The 17,845-nt window shown below is 41.6% G+C and overlaps 1 protein-coding gene across 1 annotated transcript; it reads left to right on the top strand.

Annotated features, from left to right (window-relative positions):
• Positions 1-9,781: 9,781 nt before the first annotated feature.
• Positions 9,782-16,969, top strand: tmem161a (transmembrane protein 161A). The gene is made up of 11 exons (XM_047587702.1): positions 9,782-9,892; positions 10,409-10,512; positions 10,596-10,679; positions 10,859-10,950; positions 11,136-11,292; positions 11,920-12,135; positions 12,343-12,486; positions 12,591-12,704; positions 12,807-12,981; positions 13,133-13,229; positions 14,564-16,969. Exons 1-11 carry the CDS (start codon positions 9,890-9,892, stop codon positions 14,866-14,868), a joined length of 1,491 nt encoding a protein of 496 aa, XP_047443658.1. The 5' UTR covers positions 9,782-9,889; the 3' UTR covers positions 14,869-16,969.
• The last annotated feature ends 876 nt before the right edge of the window (positions 16,970-17,845 follow it).

Raw genomic sequence — 17,845 nt, forward strand, 5'->3', positions numbered from 1 at the left:
CATCAAAAAAGATTTAGACGAGGGGTTGAAGGAGGTCTCCTGCTTGGCTTTGGCTGTTTTTTTTTTTTTTTTTTTTTTTTTTTTTGTGGTGTGCAGAAGATGCCTACTCCATCCTCCTCCTGCCTCATCACAGCAGTCAGCTGCACAAGCAAGGAAGTCCTGGACAGAAAAAAAATCTGTTACTGGGGGTGAAGCCAGGAGGAGAGGAAGCTCGAATGAGCTGTGATCTCCACACCTGCACTTTGCATGGCCGAGGCACCTGTGACAACATCTTGCGGAAAGACCCGAACCGCGAAGCAGCAGCATCTGCAAATGCAAATGCAGTAGTTTCCACGCGTTTATAAACCGGCTGTAGAGGATTAAAGGGAACGATTTGTAAGAGACGGAGACTGTCGAAGCAGAGCGCATAGAAGCAGCGCCGGTGTGAGCCGCGCTGTTGCCGCAGCTCCAGTAGCACCAGGAGAAGCTGACGCTTCCCCGGAGCTCCCGTGGGTCACGTTGCTTTACGTGGTGATACGTCCTCTTCCTGTCTGTGCGTGACAGAGCGCATGATGGACACTCAAATGTCGACCTCAGAGCCAGAAACAAAATATAGCGGACACTTAGTGTGCAAAATTCACGCACATTCACGCTGCAAGTGCGCAGAGGGGAGCCGGGTCTGAGTGATAGCAACCCGAGCAATGGAACGAATGTTTGCGTGCTGACGTCAGGCGCCGGGATAGATTATTCCAAATGTGTTGTCCAATACGCCTGCGTGTTATCCCCGGTTTATAACACGATGAGGTTCGTTCACGAGGTCACAGCATTTTTTTAGGCACATCTTCACCTTATAACATTATTCTGGAGAAAACACGAGTTACTCTCTCTCACTGTCTGAAAAAACCCAAATAAATGTTCATGTTTGTGTGTCTCCACAGTACAAAAGAGCAAACTTCTGAATTTAGTGGACACGGGACAATAAAATAGCTTATAAGCGTGGGACAACAGTCTCCGGAAGCTCACTGCTACTCATATCACTGCTAGTAGAAAGAGTAGCAGGAGATAAAACACCGTAGTAATTAGGCAACATTTACATATTTATCGAATTGAATATGATATGTAGACCGAAACAACACACATAATCTTCTATTTTCCTATTAAATAGAACACAAAAAGCAGAGTACTCCTTAAACCAACATTTATCTTTTATTTTCTAACCCACGAGATTGTCTATTTAACTATTAATGTACATTCTTCTCCAACTTTCGTAGCAACTACCACCTCTTTATATAAATGCAGTGTAAATTGGTAAATTACTGTGCATCCCCACATAATAAATCTCCAGATGTATTATTTGGTGCATCTCCATTGTACTTTTAATTAGATGCTGACTGTATTTCCTTGACTGTACTCCGCAATGACAATGAGGTTGAATCTAATGGACTCTAAATAAACCCCAGTGCTAATTAGTTGAGCTCTTTATATAGATTATAATGCCAAACTCCTGAGGTTCGTCTCGGACGCCCTTATACATTATATAGCTACCTCATTCAAATCAAATCGCAGTCTCATAACTGCGGGCCTGATTGAGGCCTGCACGTCCAGATTAACAAGGAGCTCAGACCATCCGAGCTAAACAACGACACCTATCGGCCAAACTGCAGCACTTGCGCTGGGGCCTACGTGCGTAACGTCTGTGGCCTAAATCCACGGCCCGTTATAAACTGCGTAAACCGGCATGTGGCCACACAAAAATGATGTGGAGGAAGTAAAAACTTTAATAAGATGAAGCAAAGTGCAGTAAAACTCTTCAACGATGCAGACACAGCGACCGTGTATCCGATGGAGGTGGCGTCAGGCCTGATGTTTTCTAAATGTATTCTAACTGTACGAGATGAAGATGTACCTGGCTCATTTATGGACGTTATGAGCCTCACTCTAATGGAGGTGTATGAAAAATAAACCGCGTTGTCCAAATGCCTTTTGTCCAGTTCTTGTATTAAACCACAACCACGTAAAGGCCTAAATGATGGAAGACACGTTCTTCCTTTCATTCGTTTCAGCTTTTCCGAAATAAAACGTGACTCACCCTCTTAAATATCCATTCATAAACACCTACTGACATACAGATTACACACTAAAACAAGAGAGCACAAAACTGTGTGGTATCATATCTATACATATTTTACAGTATTTAACAAAGCTGTAAAGTCGCATCTAAAATGTCTACTAATTGTATGTAACGGTCTGGTTTTATAACAGCTGCTTTTATTTGGCTGTATTTCTACAGTTTATCTCTGCAGCAGAGGAGCGTTTTTGTTCATGAAAAATACAGTCACAAGGAAGCAGGAATAGATGCTGAATCTATTGCCAACTAAAACTCTTAAACCGCGTTATTATGATGATGTTTGTTAATGTAAAACTTAAAGATTATTTTAAAAGCACACTGCAAGGCTGGGTTCTCACTGCGCCTATAATAATAATAATAATCGGAATTAAGACTGTTTGTGCGTCCTTATGTGGACATAATTGCCGTTTGTTTAGCATTTTAAAATAAGAATTTATATTTCTAAATAAAAGGTATTTGTTTTTGCGGAGTAGTCCCTTGTATGTATATTTAATTTGTTGGGAGAATAAAATTCTAATTCCTTTATTCGCAAAACTGCAAGGTACGTGAATGTGACATTAATGCACAGTTGCATCGAACATATATTATAAATAAATAAAAATATGAAAGAATGCTTATTTTCTTCTTTGAATACAGTAAAATGTACATTTCAGCCAAATACTGTAAATGGCGAAATTTCCAACTATCGTTTAGCTACTCAACACAGAGCAACTGTCTTTCTAAATTAAGTGTGCGATTTTAACTTTTGTTTGTCTGTAAAAGCCTTGCAAACTGTGAAATAAATATACTTTTAAATGCATAAATAATAGCCCTTTAAAGACAAAATATTTTTTAAAAGGTTTTTGCTTCCTGGAAAGAATCTCATATATTCAACATCTATGAGAATTTGAGTTATATTTTCTCTGACTCCTAGTTTACAGCTTTTCATCTGCATTTAAATAAATACAGCAGGTTATTAGTCCAAAAATTCAAATGCATACGAGCCGTCATCTGCATTCAAACTGCATCGCATTAAAACATTTATTTGTGTCTAATTTATATGGCTGTTATGTCATCGTGCGTGGCCACGCTGAGCCCTGTTGGGTTCAATTGCTCATAACTGACCAATTGAAGTGGCCACTTCTGGGAATTGTAATGACTGCTCTTCAAAGAGACCTGACCTGACACAGGGCCAAAAAGGTCTCAAAGGTCACGCATGGAAACCAACAGGGAGACAATATTTGTCCTTCCCTCTGTCATGGCCCCAAATTAGCACTTAAGTGCTGCAGCCACTGATTGTCATGAGGTGTTTTGTGAAAGTGGAGAGGTGTGGGATCTCTCTAGAGCAATTGCAAAATGTTTTAAATGATAAAAAATCTAAATACACATTGGCAAACAAACCTATGTTGTGAAGTACTCTAATGGTCAATTGAGTGATTTTGTCATGTCTGGACAGTCTTCACGGCACTAAAATTGTGTAGTGTGCGTATCTGATCTTGATTTTTGTTTTCCACAAAAGAATACAGATTTTTTTTTTTTTGAGCTACACATAAAGAGCAACAACAGCAGGTGTCTGCTTTAACTCTCTGAGCTACCAGAGGTTGTCAGAAGAGACGAGATACCTCTGTTGATGTGTTTATAAGAAAGTCATGCTGGTGTTTTTAATTAGAATTACAAGCTGCCTCTGAAACAATAACACATTATGGCTATGGGAGATTTTTTTTCATTGAGTGTAAAAGGCGTTCCCATTTTGAAACTTTTGTTCTCGCAGAATCGGTCTCAGAAAGGTGAGAATTTAACACTTGAGGCCAGTAAATGTGTATATTAATTCTAGCTTGTTATATTTCACTATAATAGTCCAACACACAGCCCTGTGCAGATGTACCCCACATGCACTCTGCAGAAATGTCATAATGTACAGTCATAATGTAGAGGCTCAGTGGAATAGTAAGATAAGCTTCAAATGGGACACCTCTAAACTTTGAACACTAACTTCAAATTTCCACACGCAGTTAAAAAGCTGCAGGTAGAAGAAAGAGAGACATTTCAAGAGTCATGTATCCATCATCCCTCTCACATCAACAAGCTTTAACACAGAACACAGCAAACGAAGGAAAGAAATGAACTATAAGAGACAAGACTAAATTAACAATTAAAAAAAATAAAGATTAAATAACCTAAACTCGACAAGGAATTAAATTTAAAGCTACAGGATCCATCAACTTACATTTCAGAAGCTTCTTCTGCTTGAGAGATGGAGGAGATGTTGGCCCATTCCCCGCCATGTGAAAACAGAGAGATGGTCCTTGCTGCTTTCCTGGTTTAATTGGGAACAGGCTGAATTTTATGCTAATGAGCGCTGACATCAGTCCTGGCAGCCTCCGCTCCATAAAAGAGAGGAGCAAAGGGCCAAAGTCGCGCCTCTTTTCCCAGGCAATTCCATCGGTCAAGTTCAAGCGCAGCGCCAGCGCGCCGCGATTGTCATTTAAAACAAGTGAATGCACAGAGCAAACTCAAGGAGGAGGGGAGAGGGCTAGGGGGCTGCAAATACATTTAGTTTGAAATGTGAATCTCTCGGAATGCGTTCAACATCAATTGCAACCTATCAATTTCAAGTCATTTTATTTTTTTCTTTAAGCCACAATGACAAAACTTTGTGTTCAGGGCTGCACCAACAAGTTTTAATACTAAGAAAAAATATTTCATTCATTGGGGGTGTTTCTTATTTTTTATTAAGATGAATAAACAGCTTCTTCTGCAGGGTTGGCAAAATGTGACAAATCTTATTTTCATTATTTGTGCACACGCGTTTTATCAAATTCTACATCAAAGGTGAAAAAAAAAAAGCAGTCGATCTGAGATTAATCGACAAATGGTGTAAAAACGAGCTGCGCGCCATTAGGGATCTGTTCATTAAGTGGAAATGAACGTTGCTCTGCGAAACATAGCAGACCAAGTAACACATCTCTCCCTGTGCGCGCCTCCGTGCATGCGGCCCTGTGGATGATCCATGGGATCATCTGTGCTGCCACAAACACAAGCACTCATTGAAACCGAATTAGCACCGTTACATTTGCGTAATTACAGTCTAAGTGTGCAATCACTCATGTCGTCCAAATCCGGGAACTGTGTGAGGACGAGCCGGAGTAACAGCTTAACACATCACATGAGAAATCAAGCTCAGCTCATTCTCCTGTGTTTGTCTCTGAATCAGAAAACAGGCGAACAGATGCGCATGTACAGGATGAGGGCCAGGCGATTTAAAGGCTTCATTTGTGGGATAGACATAATAAGTGTGTGTATGCATCATGGGTAAAATTGGTAATGTAAATACATAGACATATTGACTGTGCACAGAGGAAGGACTGTACATGCGGACAGGATGCAGTGAATAGTTCATAGTTCATTTACCTGTCTGAGACATTTTTACTGCAGGAAACTGTTAAATGAACGATAGCTGAATTCTTTTTAGCTGCTTCGGTTTCTGGTAATGTGCCCAGGGTCACATTTAACATCAGAGCCATTGTTAATGTAAGTAGTAACCTTGTGCACCACTGCTAGCTCGAATGGAAATGTCTGATGACGAGCTTTGCAAATTCCCAAGGCCATAGGTTTGGATTGGTGTGATCCAAAAATGGGGCTATTGTGTTTTTAAAACATCGGCTCGAACAGTTCGCCAAATCCTTGCCCTTATTGCAATGTCATCTGCAATGCCTGCCACATGATGAACACATGCCGTTTGCTTGTCCATCCAGAAAGAAAGAAAGACACAAAGCTGGCTATACAGCTCCAGCAAATTTGATGCTTCCTACTGTATTTTCTTCATGGGATCGGTAAAAGATTGGGTTGAGAGATAATCCATCACCACCTTTATAGGCGCTTACTACGCAGTGCCTTCTTTCCTGCGAACCTCCTGATAATGATACATGAGTCTGGTAATTAACAGTCATGAGTCTCACTCCTCCTTTGAATAAATCCCTGTGACAAAGCAGATCTGGCCCTCCGTAGCTGGTTCCCACAGCTATCCCCCACACTGCAGCAGTTAGGAAAGAGACAAAAAGGAAAAGAGCGGGGAAAACGAAGGGAGACGAGAGGGGAAGAAACCCACAGCGGCGGGGAGGCGGGGGTTTCCTTTGACGGGGCACCATTGCAACATTTGCATATATTCAAATCAGACGATGAAAGCTGTGCATGGGAGTGAACAAAGACAAGCCAATGGGAGGGCCGCGTCCCTGCTGCGGGCTCAGAAGCAGCCGCCGGTATCCCAGCAGCACCCTGGGAGAAACACAGGGAAGTGGTGTGGGAACCGAGAGGCCCCCCGAGCTGAGCAGAGGAAGGGGTGCCACTTGTAGCCCGTGGTGAATTAGCATTTTATTTGTGTCCATTTTCCCCAGTAATTTCTGCCCCGGCACTTCAACCACAGATGGCTAACATGGCAGAGGGATTAGCATTTCTGTCAAAGATGATAATGATGGAAGTGTTTTTCCACCCAGACAGAGACATTTCTTCTCTCCGTGTGTGACTGACATTTTTAAGTCTGAGATGAGAGCTGTTGGGCGAATGTACAGAATATTTAGGTCCTTTCTCTGTCCCTTTTGTTTGTGATCAGTGGCAAATGTTGGCAATGCTGGCAACGTAGGCAGTGTCACAGCTCCACAAAAAGATATTTAACTGCTTGACTCAGTCATATGGTTAGGAGGTAAAACGAGCTCTTATCAGACTGCAAAAAAATCTCTCATTTGGTACATTCTCAGATAGACATGAGCACACGGGTGAACCGGGCATAAAAAGGCCGGAACGTCCACAGAGGACAGTAGTGGATGACGTCAAGATGCTTTCTGTAGTAAATAAAAATCCCTTTCAAACACCCAGATATCTGAGTCACACTCCCCAGGAAGCAGGCATACTGTGGCTATAAAAAAAGTATTTACCGCCTTTATTACTTTCATAAGGTGAGTGATGACGCACCTTTGGCTGCAATCACAACACAAAGTGTTTGTGGACAGGTTTGAGTCAAGCTTTCACACCTGGACACTGCAATTTTACTCCATTCTTTGCAAAACTGCTCTGGGTCTGTGGGGTTGAATGGGAGACTGGAGGTGAACAATGCTCTTCAAGTTCAGGTCTGGGCTTTGACCCATCCACTCCAAAACATGTCGCATGCTTCAGGCCATTGTCTTGCTGGTACATAAATGGTCGCCCAAGCAGTAGTGGTTCTCTTGCAGACATAGTAAGATAGTCCACCAGGATTTTCCTACATTTTACTGAATTCAATTTACGTTCTAAAAAAGAAAAGACCTGGAAAACAAAGGAACAATATCATTCATTAGTGACCTCCATGGGGTTCAGACTTTGGGCAATCATCTCCTGCAAAAGATCAGTGCTACAGTGTTGAATATTAACTTTTTATTGATTGTGAAATTTTCAAAATTTACTCCGGAAATTGACTCTGGATTAACTTGAATAGGTTTTGAAAAACTGCTCATATAACCAAATATGTGTTGGTGCCCAGACATATAACTAACTGTAAGTCTGTATATTTTGTGTAGACTAATTTTATTTTCATCAGCAGCAGCGGCAAGAAATAGAGAAAGAAACCATTTCTTAAAAATTTATAGCCCTAAGTGAAATTAAAACCTGACTGCAGGACTTCCCTGGAATCCCACATAGCAACTGCTCCAAGATGTAGGATGGCGTTGCATCACTAAAGATCAATCTTCCACACACAGCTTCACATTAAGCTGAACAACTCATGCCATGTGTTTATAGATGCTTGTCCAGTGGCGCATACAAGAGATGCTGTCGCCTCGTCGCGCAAAGCTCCAGTTGATTGAATTCACGCGGCACAGGCTCAGACGCATCTTCGGCAGAAGGGGTGCCACCAATTAGCAGAAAGTGGGAAATGAATCAACTTCGGAGGACCACCCAAATGACATGGACACACATGCTAAACACAGATTTGAATGCTGTGAATGTTTTTCAAAAATGATCTTTAGAGGGCGTGCTGCTGTAAATGCTCTGCACTGCTGGAGGCACACGGGCCTCTGCTTTACAGAGGATGAGCTCACATTATAATGCAAGTACAGGCCACTGTGTGTGTGTGTGTGTCTCTGTGTGTGTGTGTGTGTGTGAGAGAGTTGGTGTATTTACCCTCAGCGCCCAACCATACCACACATGAAGGAGGCATCAGTGCACTCACAGACATTGCCATCGCATTGCATTACTCCCCAAACACCTTGTGGCTTACCATAATCTGAGGCATAGAAATCACGTTAATACATTAGCAAATTACAAAGATATAAACTTTGTCTACCGGTGAGAAGATCACCACGTAGTTATTATAAAGCATTTCTTATTTTTATCCGTCGAGATGGAAAAATAATGCTTTAATACATGATTACATCAAGATGCACGCTCCTCTCTTTTGCCTGTCCCCAGTGTTTGGTGTTTTAATGCCAAGGCAGACAGGAAGAGGAGCATATCTGAGACTTTAAGCTTTCCTATTTGCATTTGGTTTGTTTTCATCCAATGAAATGTTAACATACATGATGGTGGAAGCATAAAACCAGGAGATTATCATTAGGGGGATCACACTTGGCATTCAGGGGCGCTGAGGAAGAACAGGAAACTGAAATGGATGAAATTTTACATTTTAATTAGAGACAAAAAGTGGCAGCGTGCTGGTAAATTAAAAACTGCTTTAGTGGTTTTCTCATAACATATTGATTTTCGAGGCTTTACATGTGACAGATTAAATGTGTCTTAACCAAGACGTAAGTCTGCTGAATATTTTATTTTTATCAATACTATAATTATGTTCAATATAAAGTTATGTAAAACTATGCATTTTAATAATATTATCAGTGTCAAAGTAAAATATATAGACCAGTCAGCAACAACATGACCACCTTCCTACTATTGCAGGTTTCCCTTGTCCCTATAAAACTGTTCTGTCACGTCAGAGAATGGACATGGTCCTTCTGAGGTTGTCCTGTGGTGTCTGGTAACAGAATGTTGTTAGTGGGTCCTGTGGGTTTAGGGAGATTGTCCTCTGTGGATCAGGTTTGTTCCAGTGCATCCCACAGATACTTGATCATCAAAGGTTCTAGTGAAGAGGCCAGGTCAACACCTTGTGCTGTTTGTGATATTTTTTGAGTTGTTGCTAGACAGGTTTTGTGCATGTTGCTGTGTCAGACTGCATCCTGCTGGGGACGGCTGCCATCAAGGAGTGTCATTGGGTGGGGGTGGTCTGATCTTGGTGGCTACCTGTCCAAGTAACAGTCGCATGAATGGAATTCCGAAAAGTTTCCCAGCAGAACATTGTATTGTCACAGGATGTTTATTCACTTCTCCTGTCAGTGGTTTTAATGTTGTGGCTGATCAGTGTATATATTTCGGTATCAACACTAAGAGCCAATGAAAGCACTGTCTCTCCGAGGCTGGTCTGATGCCTTCAATAGTAGGGGAAATACTGCTACCACAGGCACAACACATGAGAATGGATGAAGAGAGTATTACAGCTACAGTTGTCTATCAGAGCTATGAAACACAAAGTGAGAACAAGGAAATATTACATCTATAGATGTTATATTTCTGGCTAGCACACGGTTGTGGTATCAGTATTAGCTGTCGACACTGTTTTCGTAGAATATCCGGAGCTTTCATGGACCCCTTGAACGATGCCCACAACTCCACGGCGACTACATCCGGGGCGTTCAGCAGTTTCACATGTCAAAGATTTTCCTGCATGAGAAGAAGCTCCGGGAGTTCCTGTGTATTTAACCACATCTTTCAAGAAACGAGATGGTAACTTCATTCGCACCTTAACCCAACTGCAGCAAGTTATCTGCCTTAACAGCGTCGTGTGTGGTTCCCTAGCCGGGCTCAATTTGGTAGCACTCGAGCTGGTTTGCTAATGCTAACTAACTAGCTAGCTAACGGTTGCAGCGGCACTGACAGGTGGAGGAGTCCAGCTAAATTTAGCACGATGGCCACTTGCTGGGTTTCATTCATTTTGCAAGTACTTTCAGCGCACCGAGTGTTTAAAGTTGTCGCAATGTATCTCCCTGCAGCTGTTCGCCTTTTAGCATGGCGTTTAATTTAGCTTCTGCCGCAGTCTGTGATTTATGAACGAAGAATTAATAATGGCACTCTCAAGAACTACTACTTCCTAAAAACGTCTTGTACAAAAAAAGCTATGTAACATTTGCAGACAATACACCGCCTCCCTTTGTTGTATTACCTGCTGACAGGTAGTTTTAACTGTCCTCATGTGGACGGTGGGGGCTGCAGAGCTAAGCATGTGTGTGTTTCCTCCGACAGGCGCTCATGGGAGTTCAGCTGGTGGTCAGCCTGCTGGCTGCCAGCATTATGCAGAAGATGGCTCCACATTGCTCATTTGCACGCTGGCTCGTTTGTAACGGCAGGTACAGTCACTCTTCTAGTCCAAATAAGCACTATTCACATACAGAGCTGCTCCGCTTTTAAACCACGCTCTTGCTCTTTTCAGTTTGTTCAGGTTCAAACATCCTTCAGAAGGGGAACTGTGTGCTTTGGCAGGAAAGCAGATGCCCAAACAAAACAGGAGAGACAGGTGGGAGACGGGGGAGGGACTGACACTGCAAGAGATGTTTGCTGCCCGTGTGTTTTCTGTTAATTTCAGGCTCTGTGTGTTCTTAAATGCAGAACATGCAGCGTTTTTTTTTTTTAATTTGGTTGCTGATCCGTCTCCTTCTTCTTTGTGCAAAATGTTTCTTCTTTGTCTGGTTATAGGAGGCAGAATGGGGAGAACAAACCACTCACTGTGCCCAGAGACATCGACTTACACTTGGATAAAGCTCCGGTCAACGTGATTGATGCTCTTGGTAAAGCAAACGGCCTTTTATCTACATCACAGTGACGTACAAATAATGCTGTCAACTCAGCTGTTTAGACCCACAGTCTATTTACAGTAATTCACTCCATAGATGCAGGATTTGAAATGCAATTTGAATTAACGGGAAAGGGCACAAAGGAATCTTCTGAACCTTTTTTCTTTGTCTCTACACAGTGCTGCGTTTTTTCCTGGAGTACCAGTGGCTCGTAGATTTTGCAGTCTATGCAATGGGCATCTTCCTGTTCACCGAGTGTTACTACAGTGTGGTAGATGCCAGCAAAGAGGTCAATATTGGAGCCATCTGGTGTGTCTTGACCGTTCTCTTCGGACTGTATCCTTCAGTTGTCAAGGAACTTAGTGTATCAGCAGATAAGTGTGTGAGTTGGCTTTCCCTAGAAAAACAAATGATCTAATCGCAAAGCTGCCGTCTCTAACCTTGGCCAAAATCAAATAACAGAGGTGGCCAAGCACCAAGTTGTGACCGAGTCTATTCCAGCAGTAAGAAGTTGCATGGAAACAGAACTGAAATGTTTGTAAAGGATTAACGTAATGATTATTGAGCTTATAACCCACTCATGATGTTGTAATTTTCATTATTACAAGGTGGGTGTCTGACTTATGTTGAAAATATTGCACTAAGTTATTGCTAATGTAAAACAGAGATCCTGAGTGCAGGGTATTAAGTTGTCAATCAAATGACAGCTGATGGGCTCAGAAATTGCTGCTAATGCAAACTGAACATTTCCATCTGCTGCAGTTTCATGTTAAAATATTTTAACTGAAAATACATTAAGCGTAGAATTTACCACGTTCATCAAAAACACAAAACAAAAGAAGTCAGTGTTCTTTGACACTCATGAGGCGTGCAGCTTAAAATTGGATCGCTGTTGCTCATAGAATGATCAAAAAGTGTCTTCTTTTGATTTCGCAGTTGCTTTCATTAACTGATAACCCTCAGGAAAACCCTTCACACTCTGATGAGTCACTACTTCCGCTCTGAGGAAGGTGGCGAGCGCTCAGTGTGCCTTGCCTTTGGCTTCTTGTCTCTTCTTGTGGCCATGCTGGTGCTGGTGGTCAGAGAGGACTACCTGGAGTTTGGTCTAGAGCCCGGCTTTTCCAGTCTGTTTGACAACATGGAAAAGTTTGTCAAACAGCAGGGCTACGCTGACTGGTCGTAAGTATCTGTGGAGTCCGTGCAAAGACATCTTATTACAGAATGTGTACAGAATGAACATGTTTGAAAATTGTATCTTGCATTAAAGGACATCCGCTTAATTTATTGCATTGCATGAGCCAGACTGTACGTGAACAGTATCTGAGCTAGACTTGGTTGTGCTAGAATATTTGTGCCAGTTACTGTTGCTGTTTGTTTTGAATTCAGAATCCCAGTGACGAAGCTGACGGTGAAGCTCGGTCTGGCTGCTGTATGTGCCTACATTGGTGCTCTCTTGGCTTTCCCTGGCCTGCGACTTGCTCAGACTCATCTAGATGCCGTACAGATGAACTCAGACCGCCCACTGATCCAGTAAGAACTGTCATATAACAAAACAGAGTTGCTTCTTGTCTTTTGAGAGCAGCACATTAGTTACGCTCTGCTCTCTCGGCTGTGTCTTTAATGTTTCCTGACAGGATTTTGCTGCACATGAGTTTCATGTCTCCCGTCATTGTGTTGATTCTGTGGGTGAAACCCATTGCAAGAGACTTCCTCGCTAATGCTCCCCTGGGAAAGAGCTCTGTCACAATGTAAGTGCTCATACATATTGGCAAGGAATGGATGATCTCCTCCAAACTTTGCCTAGTGGGACACCTGTCTCTGATTGTCTCACTGTGCTGATACTATTACAGAGTATCCAGTGACACTTTTGACAGCATGCGCTTGTGGATCATCGTGGTACTGTGCGCGCTGCGGCTGGCTATGACACGTTACCACCTGCAGGCCTACCTCAACCTGGCTCCGAAGTGGGTGGAGCAGATGAAGAAGGAGGCAGGACGTATTGCCGCCATTGACATCCAGAGGAAGGTCAGACACCGTTTCACATCTTCCACTGGGATTTCATCATTTTTTTTTATATTTTAACAATGAACGCTTGAGTTGTCGGCAAACCTTGTCCCGTTTCCTTAGTCCGCAAAAAACACTATGTGCGACATAAAGTAAATGTCTTCTGTTCCAGGTTACACGTGTATTTTGCTACCTGACGGTAGTAACTCTTCAGTATCTGATTCCCATTCTGCTCATCCTCTTCTCCACACTGGCACTCAAGACACTGGGTAAGTAAATATCCCTTCTCTCATCAGGAACACTGCATTTGAGCAAGAAAACCACACTTGTTGTTTGACCTTTTCACCAGCCATCTAAGTGTAGACTTTAAGAAAGAGTTTGGCATTTTGGCAAATATACTTTAATCACTTTTTTGGTCAGATGAGAATGTCACTACCACTGTCATCTCAGTGAAGAGAAAGACAGCTTAGCATAATGTCTGGGAGCAGGGGACCAGCTAATGCATCTGTTAAAAATGTGTTTAGCACAAGTAAAATTTCCACTTTACACAAATCATAGGATAATCTTTCAAGCTGTTTAAATCTATTCAGCGTATTAAAGTTGGAAAAAAGTGCCCTCCCCGTATTCCCCTGTTGGTTTATGTTAATAATGAATAATTACAGTGAATAAAATACAAGACATTACTGACTGTAACAACATAAATTATCCATTTAGGAACATACACATCACCATGCTCCATTTTTAGTTTTCTTTCAGACTGTTTAAACTATATAAACTATTAAAACTTTTGTTAAAGCTTTGGTGTGTGGTGCAGTGAAGGCATCAGGCCAGTAATGGAGGTGAACATAAGTGTTATGTTCTGATTCTTTTGCCTTTTTCCCCATTTATTCTGAGTTCTTGTTAGTCATGAAGTGGGTATGACGGTACACTTTTGAAAGAACAAACTAGTGAATGCTGTGTGTTGCCAGCGAAGGACAGAAAGGGAATAATGACATAATTCCCACCTGGGTAATGTAGGTTAAGTGCCATTATGTATCGACAGTTCAGGGTACGGACTGTGAGAAATGTGTGATGAACGGTACAATGTGAAAAGTCCTGATATGCCAGAAAGTGCAGAAATGGTGCAGTCTCGTGTCACTGTTCAGTTAAATGGCACTAAACCAGGTAGTCTAATTCACACCGTGTAGTAATAACCTGAAAATAAGAGTAGCGCTGGAAGATATGAAAAGTAGATTGATATATACTTCTGACACACTGAAACAACCATTTAAACACATTTTTTCACACTTTACCATTGGTCTTTGTTAATAAGATGTAATGAGGGAAATGGTTAGATTAGCTAGTGTCTGAGATGAAACAGTCTGTGTTTTTCCAACCAGACACCAGGTCATAAATCTAACTGCTATCAGAACTTCACTCTGTTTTTAGGCAGAAGGCTTCAAATCAACTTCTGGCAGGTTTATAATTATTGGACAGATACAAATGTGGATAGTAAATAGCCCCAAACATTAAACTGTTCCTTTTAATGTCGCATCCATAGTTTTAGAGGCTATAAAACCAAGATGTAAGTCAGTGATGTATAACAAGCAGTGGTTTTCTGCAGGGAACTTCTCCTGGGCCACGGGTGCTGAGGAGGTCCCCGGGATAACACCAGCACCGGTGATGCCCACAACGGCACCTGTCCTGTCTGGTGGTCTCGATGAAGATGAAGAGGGGATGGAAGACATGGAGGAGGACATCCAGGCCACAGTAGCTCGGCTGTCAGAGGCCTTCACAGCACTGCGGTCCGTCTTAACTCCACTTTTCTTCCGAGGTTTCTTTGCCTTCCTCACCTGGTGGGTGGCTGCCTGCCAGGTCATCAGCTCGTTGTTTGGCATTTACTTCCACCAGTACCTTATGCAGAGCTAACTGAGGAAAACGAAGTGCCATATGTCCCTGCATGTAATGCAACAGCTACTTGTTATGCTGTTGAAAAGGTTGCCCACAGAAGGCAAAGAGGATATTTCATTAAAACACACAACTGCAGATGGATTGCACCTAGATTTTGGCTGAAGCAGAATTACTGATCAAGGTTGGACTTTTTTTTAAACTGAGTTTATAGGACACTTTTTGTCCTTGCAATATATACATATATACACACAATCACATAGCTGGTTGCTAGCTTGCCTCCTTTGGGTTTTTTTGGTTTTATTTAACTTGGCTTCACTGTGCTATAGACTGGCAATCATTGATTAACCTGTATCACATAGCTGGTAATTGGCTCACTTTAATCACATTTTTGGCATCTAAAAAACAAAAGAGTGCAATTAAACATAGCTGCTATTCATTAAGGTGAAATAGGAAGTTGGAAAAGTAAAGTCCAGATTTTCAAAATAAGACAGTAGACATGTAACCATCATGTTCACCATCCAACATGAAAAATATGTCCTTGAATTTTGCAGAATAAACTAAACGACTTAATAAAACTTGTAAAGTAAAGTAACCCAGGTTGACATATCATGGTACTTGATGCTGTCTTAGATAATGACAACAGTTTTGAATTGGCTACTGACAACTGAATGGCAGTGAACTCTCTCCTTGTTGTTTGGGAGGAGGATAATGTTGGTTGTAATCTGTAAACTTACCACTAGATGTCACTTAATTCAACACAGTCGCCCTTTAATGTTTAAAGAAAGTTTCTTTGTGTTGCTCAACGTTTTTGAATAAATACGATTAGAATAAAATAAATGCTATATAAGGTTTATCAAAACAAAATGTTGACTTTACTTACTAAAATATAATCTATACAGTTGACCCTGCTGTTTATTAAAGATCTTTTCTTTTTTTTCTTTTCTTTTTTAACCATGTAAGTGAACATAGCGTGGTTTTACCTTCCAAAGTCAAGAGAAACATTTTAAACTTTATTGTGAGTTCTGTACATGTATGATTCTGTAGAAATGTTAACTCCAGGCTAAAAGTGATCCAGCTCTTATAATAGCTTAAAACCCAAGTTAAGGCCACAGACGGTGAGCTCACCCTCTAATCTGTCTCTGTGATATAGGCCAGGTAGCTTCCAGCTGCTTTAGCAGAACATTTTCCTGCAACTTTTCACATGTACCTATGCCAGTGTTACCTGAATTGTTCTCAGTGGAGCACTGTTAAATGCTGCATTTAAGACGTTATATGGTACCAGGGAACGTGTTTGTACTTGATCCCGAGTAATAAGATGTTGTATTTTTGTGAGGGGACTCTGTCACCCTTAAAGAACCGATTCAAGAGTGCTAAATGTTTTTTTTTGGTTTTGTTTTTAGTTGTCTTTTGTTTTCTTCTTACTAGATGCTTTAGATCTTTGATGCAGCTTGTTTAGTGTAACACAGTTGATTGAGAATGAGGTAAAACGGTAGTTCTGGCTGTGTTTTAGTGTCTGAAAGCCAAACAGTGACAAGTTGTTGCTTTTTTTCTGAAGAGTTAACTTCATTATTCCTAAGTGCCTGGGAGCTCAGGGATTTTGATTCAGTTTTAAAATCTCCTTCCTCCCCGTTTATGCATATTTAGAACAGTCTGGTGATACATTAACACATTTCTATTTTTCCTTTTCACACTACCCATTAGCAACATTTTCAGTTGCAGTGTCTTAAGTATCTTCATCAGTTTCTGCTGTTTTTATAGTTCTGATTAATCAAGCCTACTTTGAATCCGTCTTCATCTGTGTATTTATTTATTTATGATACATTGACTCAAATAACTTCTGTTATTTAGAAATGCTACAGATTCTGTAACTCTGTACATTTTTGTATTCTGTTTGTGTCAGGTTTTGATTTTAAGTGTGTGTGTGTTTTTTTAGATAGGATTTTTAAATGGAATGCTCTGAAATCATTATACTGTGAAGTTCATATGGAAATGTTGCTCTTTGAGATTTTTTCTGAATGCATGGTGTGAAAAATTCTGTCTTTAACACGGATGCTCTTTGCGAGTGTGTGTGTGTGTGTGGGAGTGCAGCTTAATAAAAACATGTACAATTTTCCTGTCATTTTGATGTTGCTGCTTAATTCTGCCTTCTCTAGAGGAGCGTGGGAGATATCCAAGATAAAACACTTCCTTTGGAGAACTGGTGCTCACATTGACAAAAGAAATCATGCATGACAATGGAAGTGTCTCACGGCCGTGTCCTGATCTCTGACCCCAACCTCCTGAAAAGATCGTTCTTTAATCACTGATAATTACTATGAACCCAGTGGCCCTTCAGAGTCTGAGAACTATGTTTATAGCCTTAAGATGTGTTGATTTTATTTTTTAGTACAGAAAACAAGATTTGCAACCTTTCTTACACTGCAGTCATTTAACAAAAATTGAGGAATGTGCTGAGACTGTAGTCAGACAGCCGGCATGATTTATTGGGGATATAATAGAAAATCAAAAACCGTAATAGACCACCAGTTTAGTGAAGGACTTGCACCTCACTGTCTTTCTGTGTGCTTCATTGCAGAACCACAGGAACATGGACAAATTTGGGTTAACAGCCTTTACAGCGGAATTCAAGAAAGCATCCATTACAGTTGCATGAAACAATTTCTCGTCTCGTGTCAGACATCATGAGAGTCTTGTACGCACGCCACGTACAGTAGGAGCACCTGTCACGACCAGTCGAGCCCTGCTCCTGTCTGGTTGTCTGCGAGGGTGTCCGACCTAATGAACTGAAAGGTGACCGGCCTGACATATTTATATGATCACATTACGTCCGTGCGTCTGTGCTGGAAGCCTTGAGGGCCCCATCAGGCCGAGTCAGGCAGCCGTGGCTGGCTTTGGTTGCTATGGACACCAGGATGTGTGTGTGTGTGTGGGTGGTTGCGCGCACAGGACCCAGACATGCCCTACAGACCGGGCCCAGCCTGGTCTCCGGGGAGCA

The sequence above is a fragment of the Mugil cephalus genome, chromosome 6, assembly GCF_022458985.1.
Source record: "Mugil cephalus isolate CIBA_MC_2020 chromosome 6, CIBA_Mcephalus_1.1, whole genome shotgun sequence".
NCBI classification, from domain to species: domain Eukaryota; kingdom Metazoa; phylum Chordata; class Actinopteri; order Mugiliformes; family Mugilidae; genus Mugil; species Mugil cephalus.

Coding starts and splice junctions, on each gene's coding strand:
- tmem161a (XM_047587702.1), top strand. Junction 10,680..10,858: donor AAACAAAACAGGAGAGACAG/GTGGGAGACGGG, acceptor GTCTGGTTATAG/GAGGCAGAATGGGGAGAACA. Junction 10,951..11,135: donor CAACGTGATTGATGCTCTTG/GTAAAGCAAACG, acceptor GTCTCTACACAG/TGCTGCGTTTTTTCCTGGAG.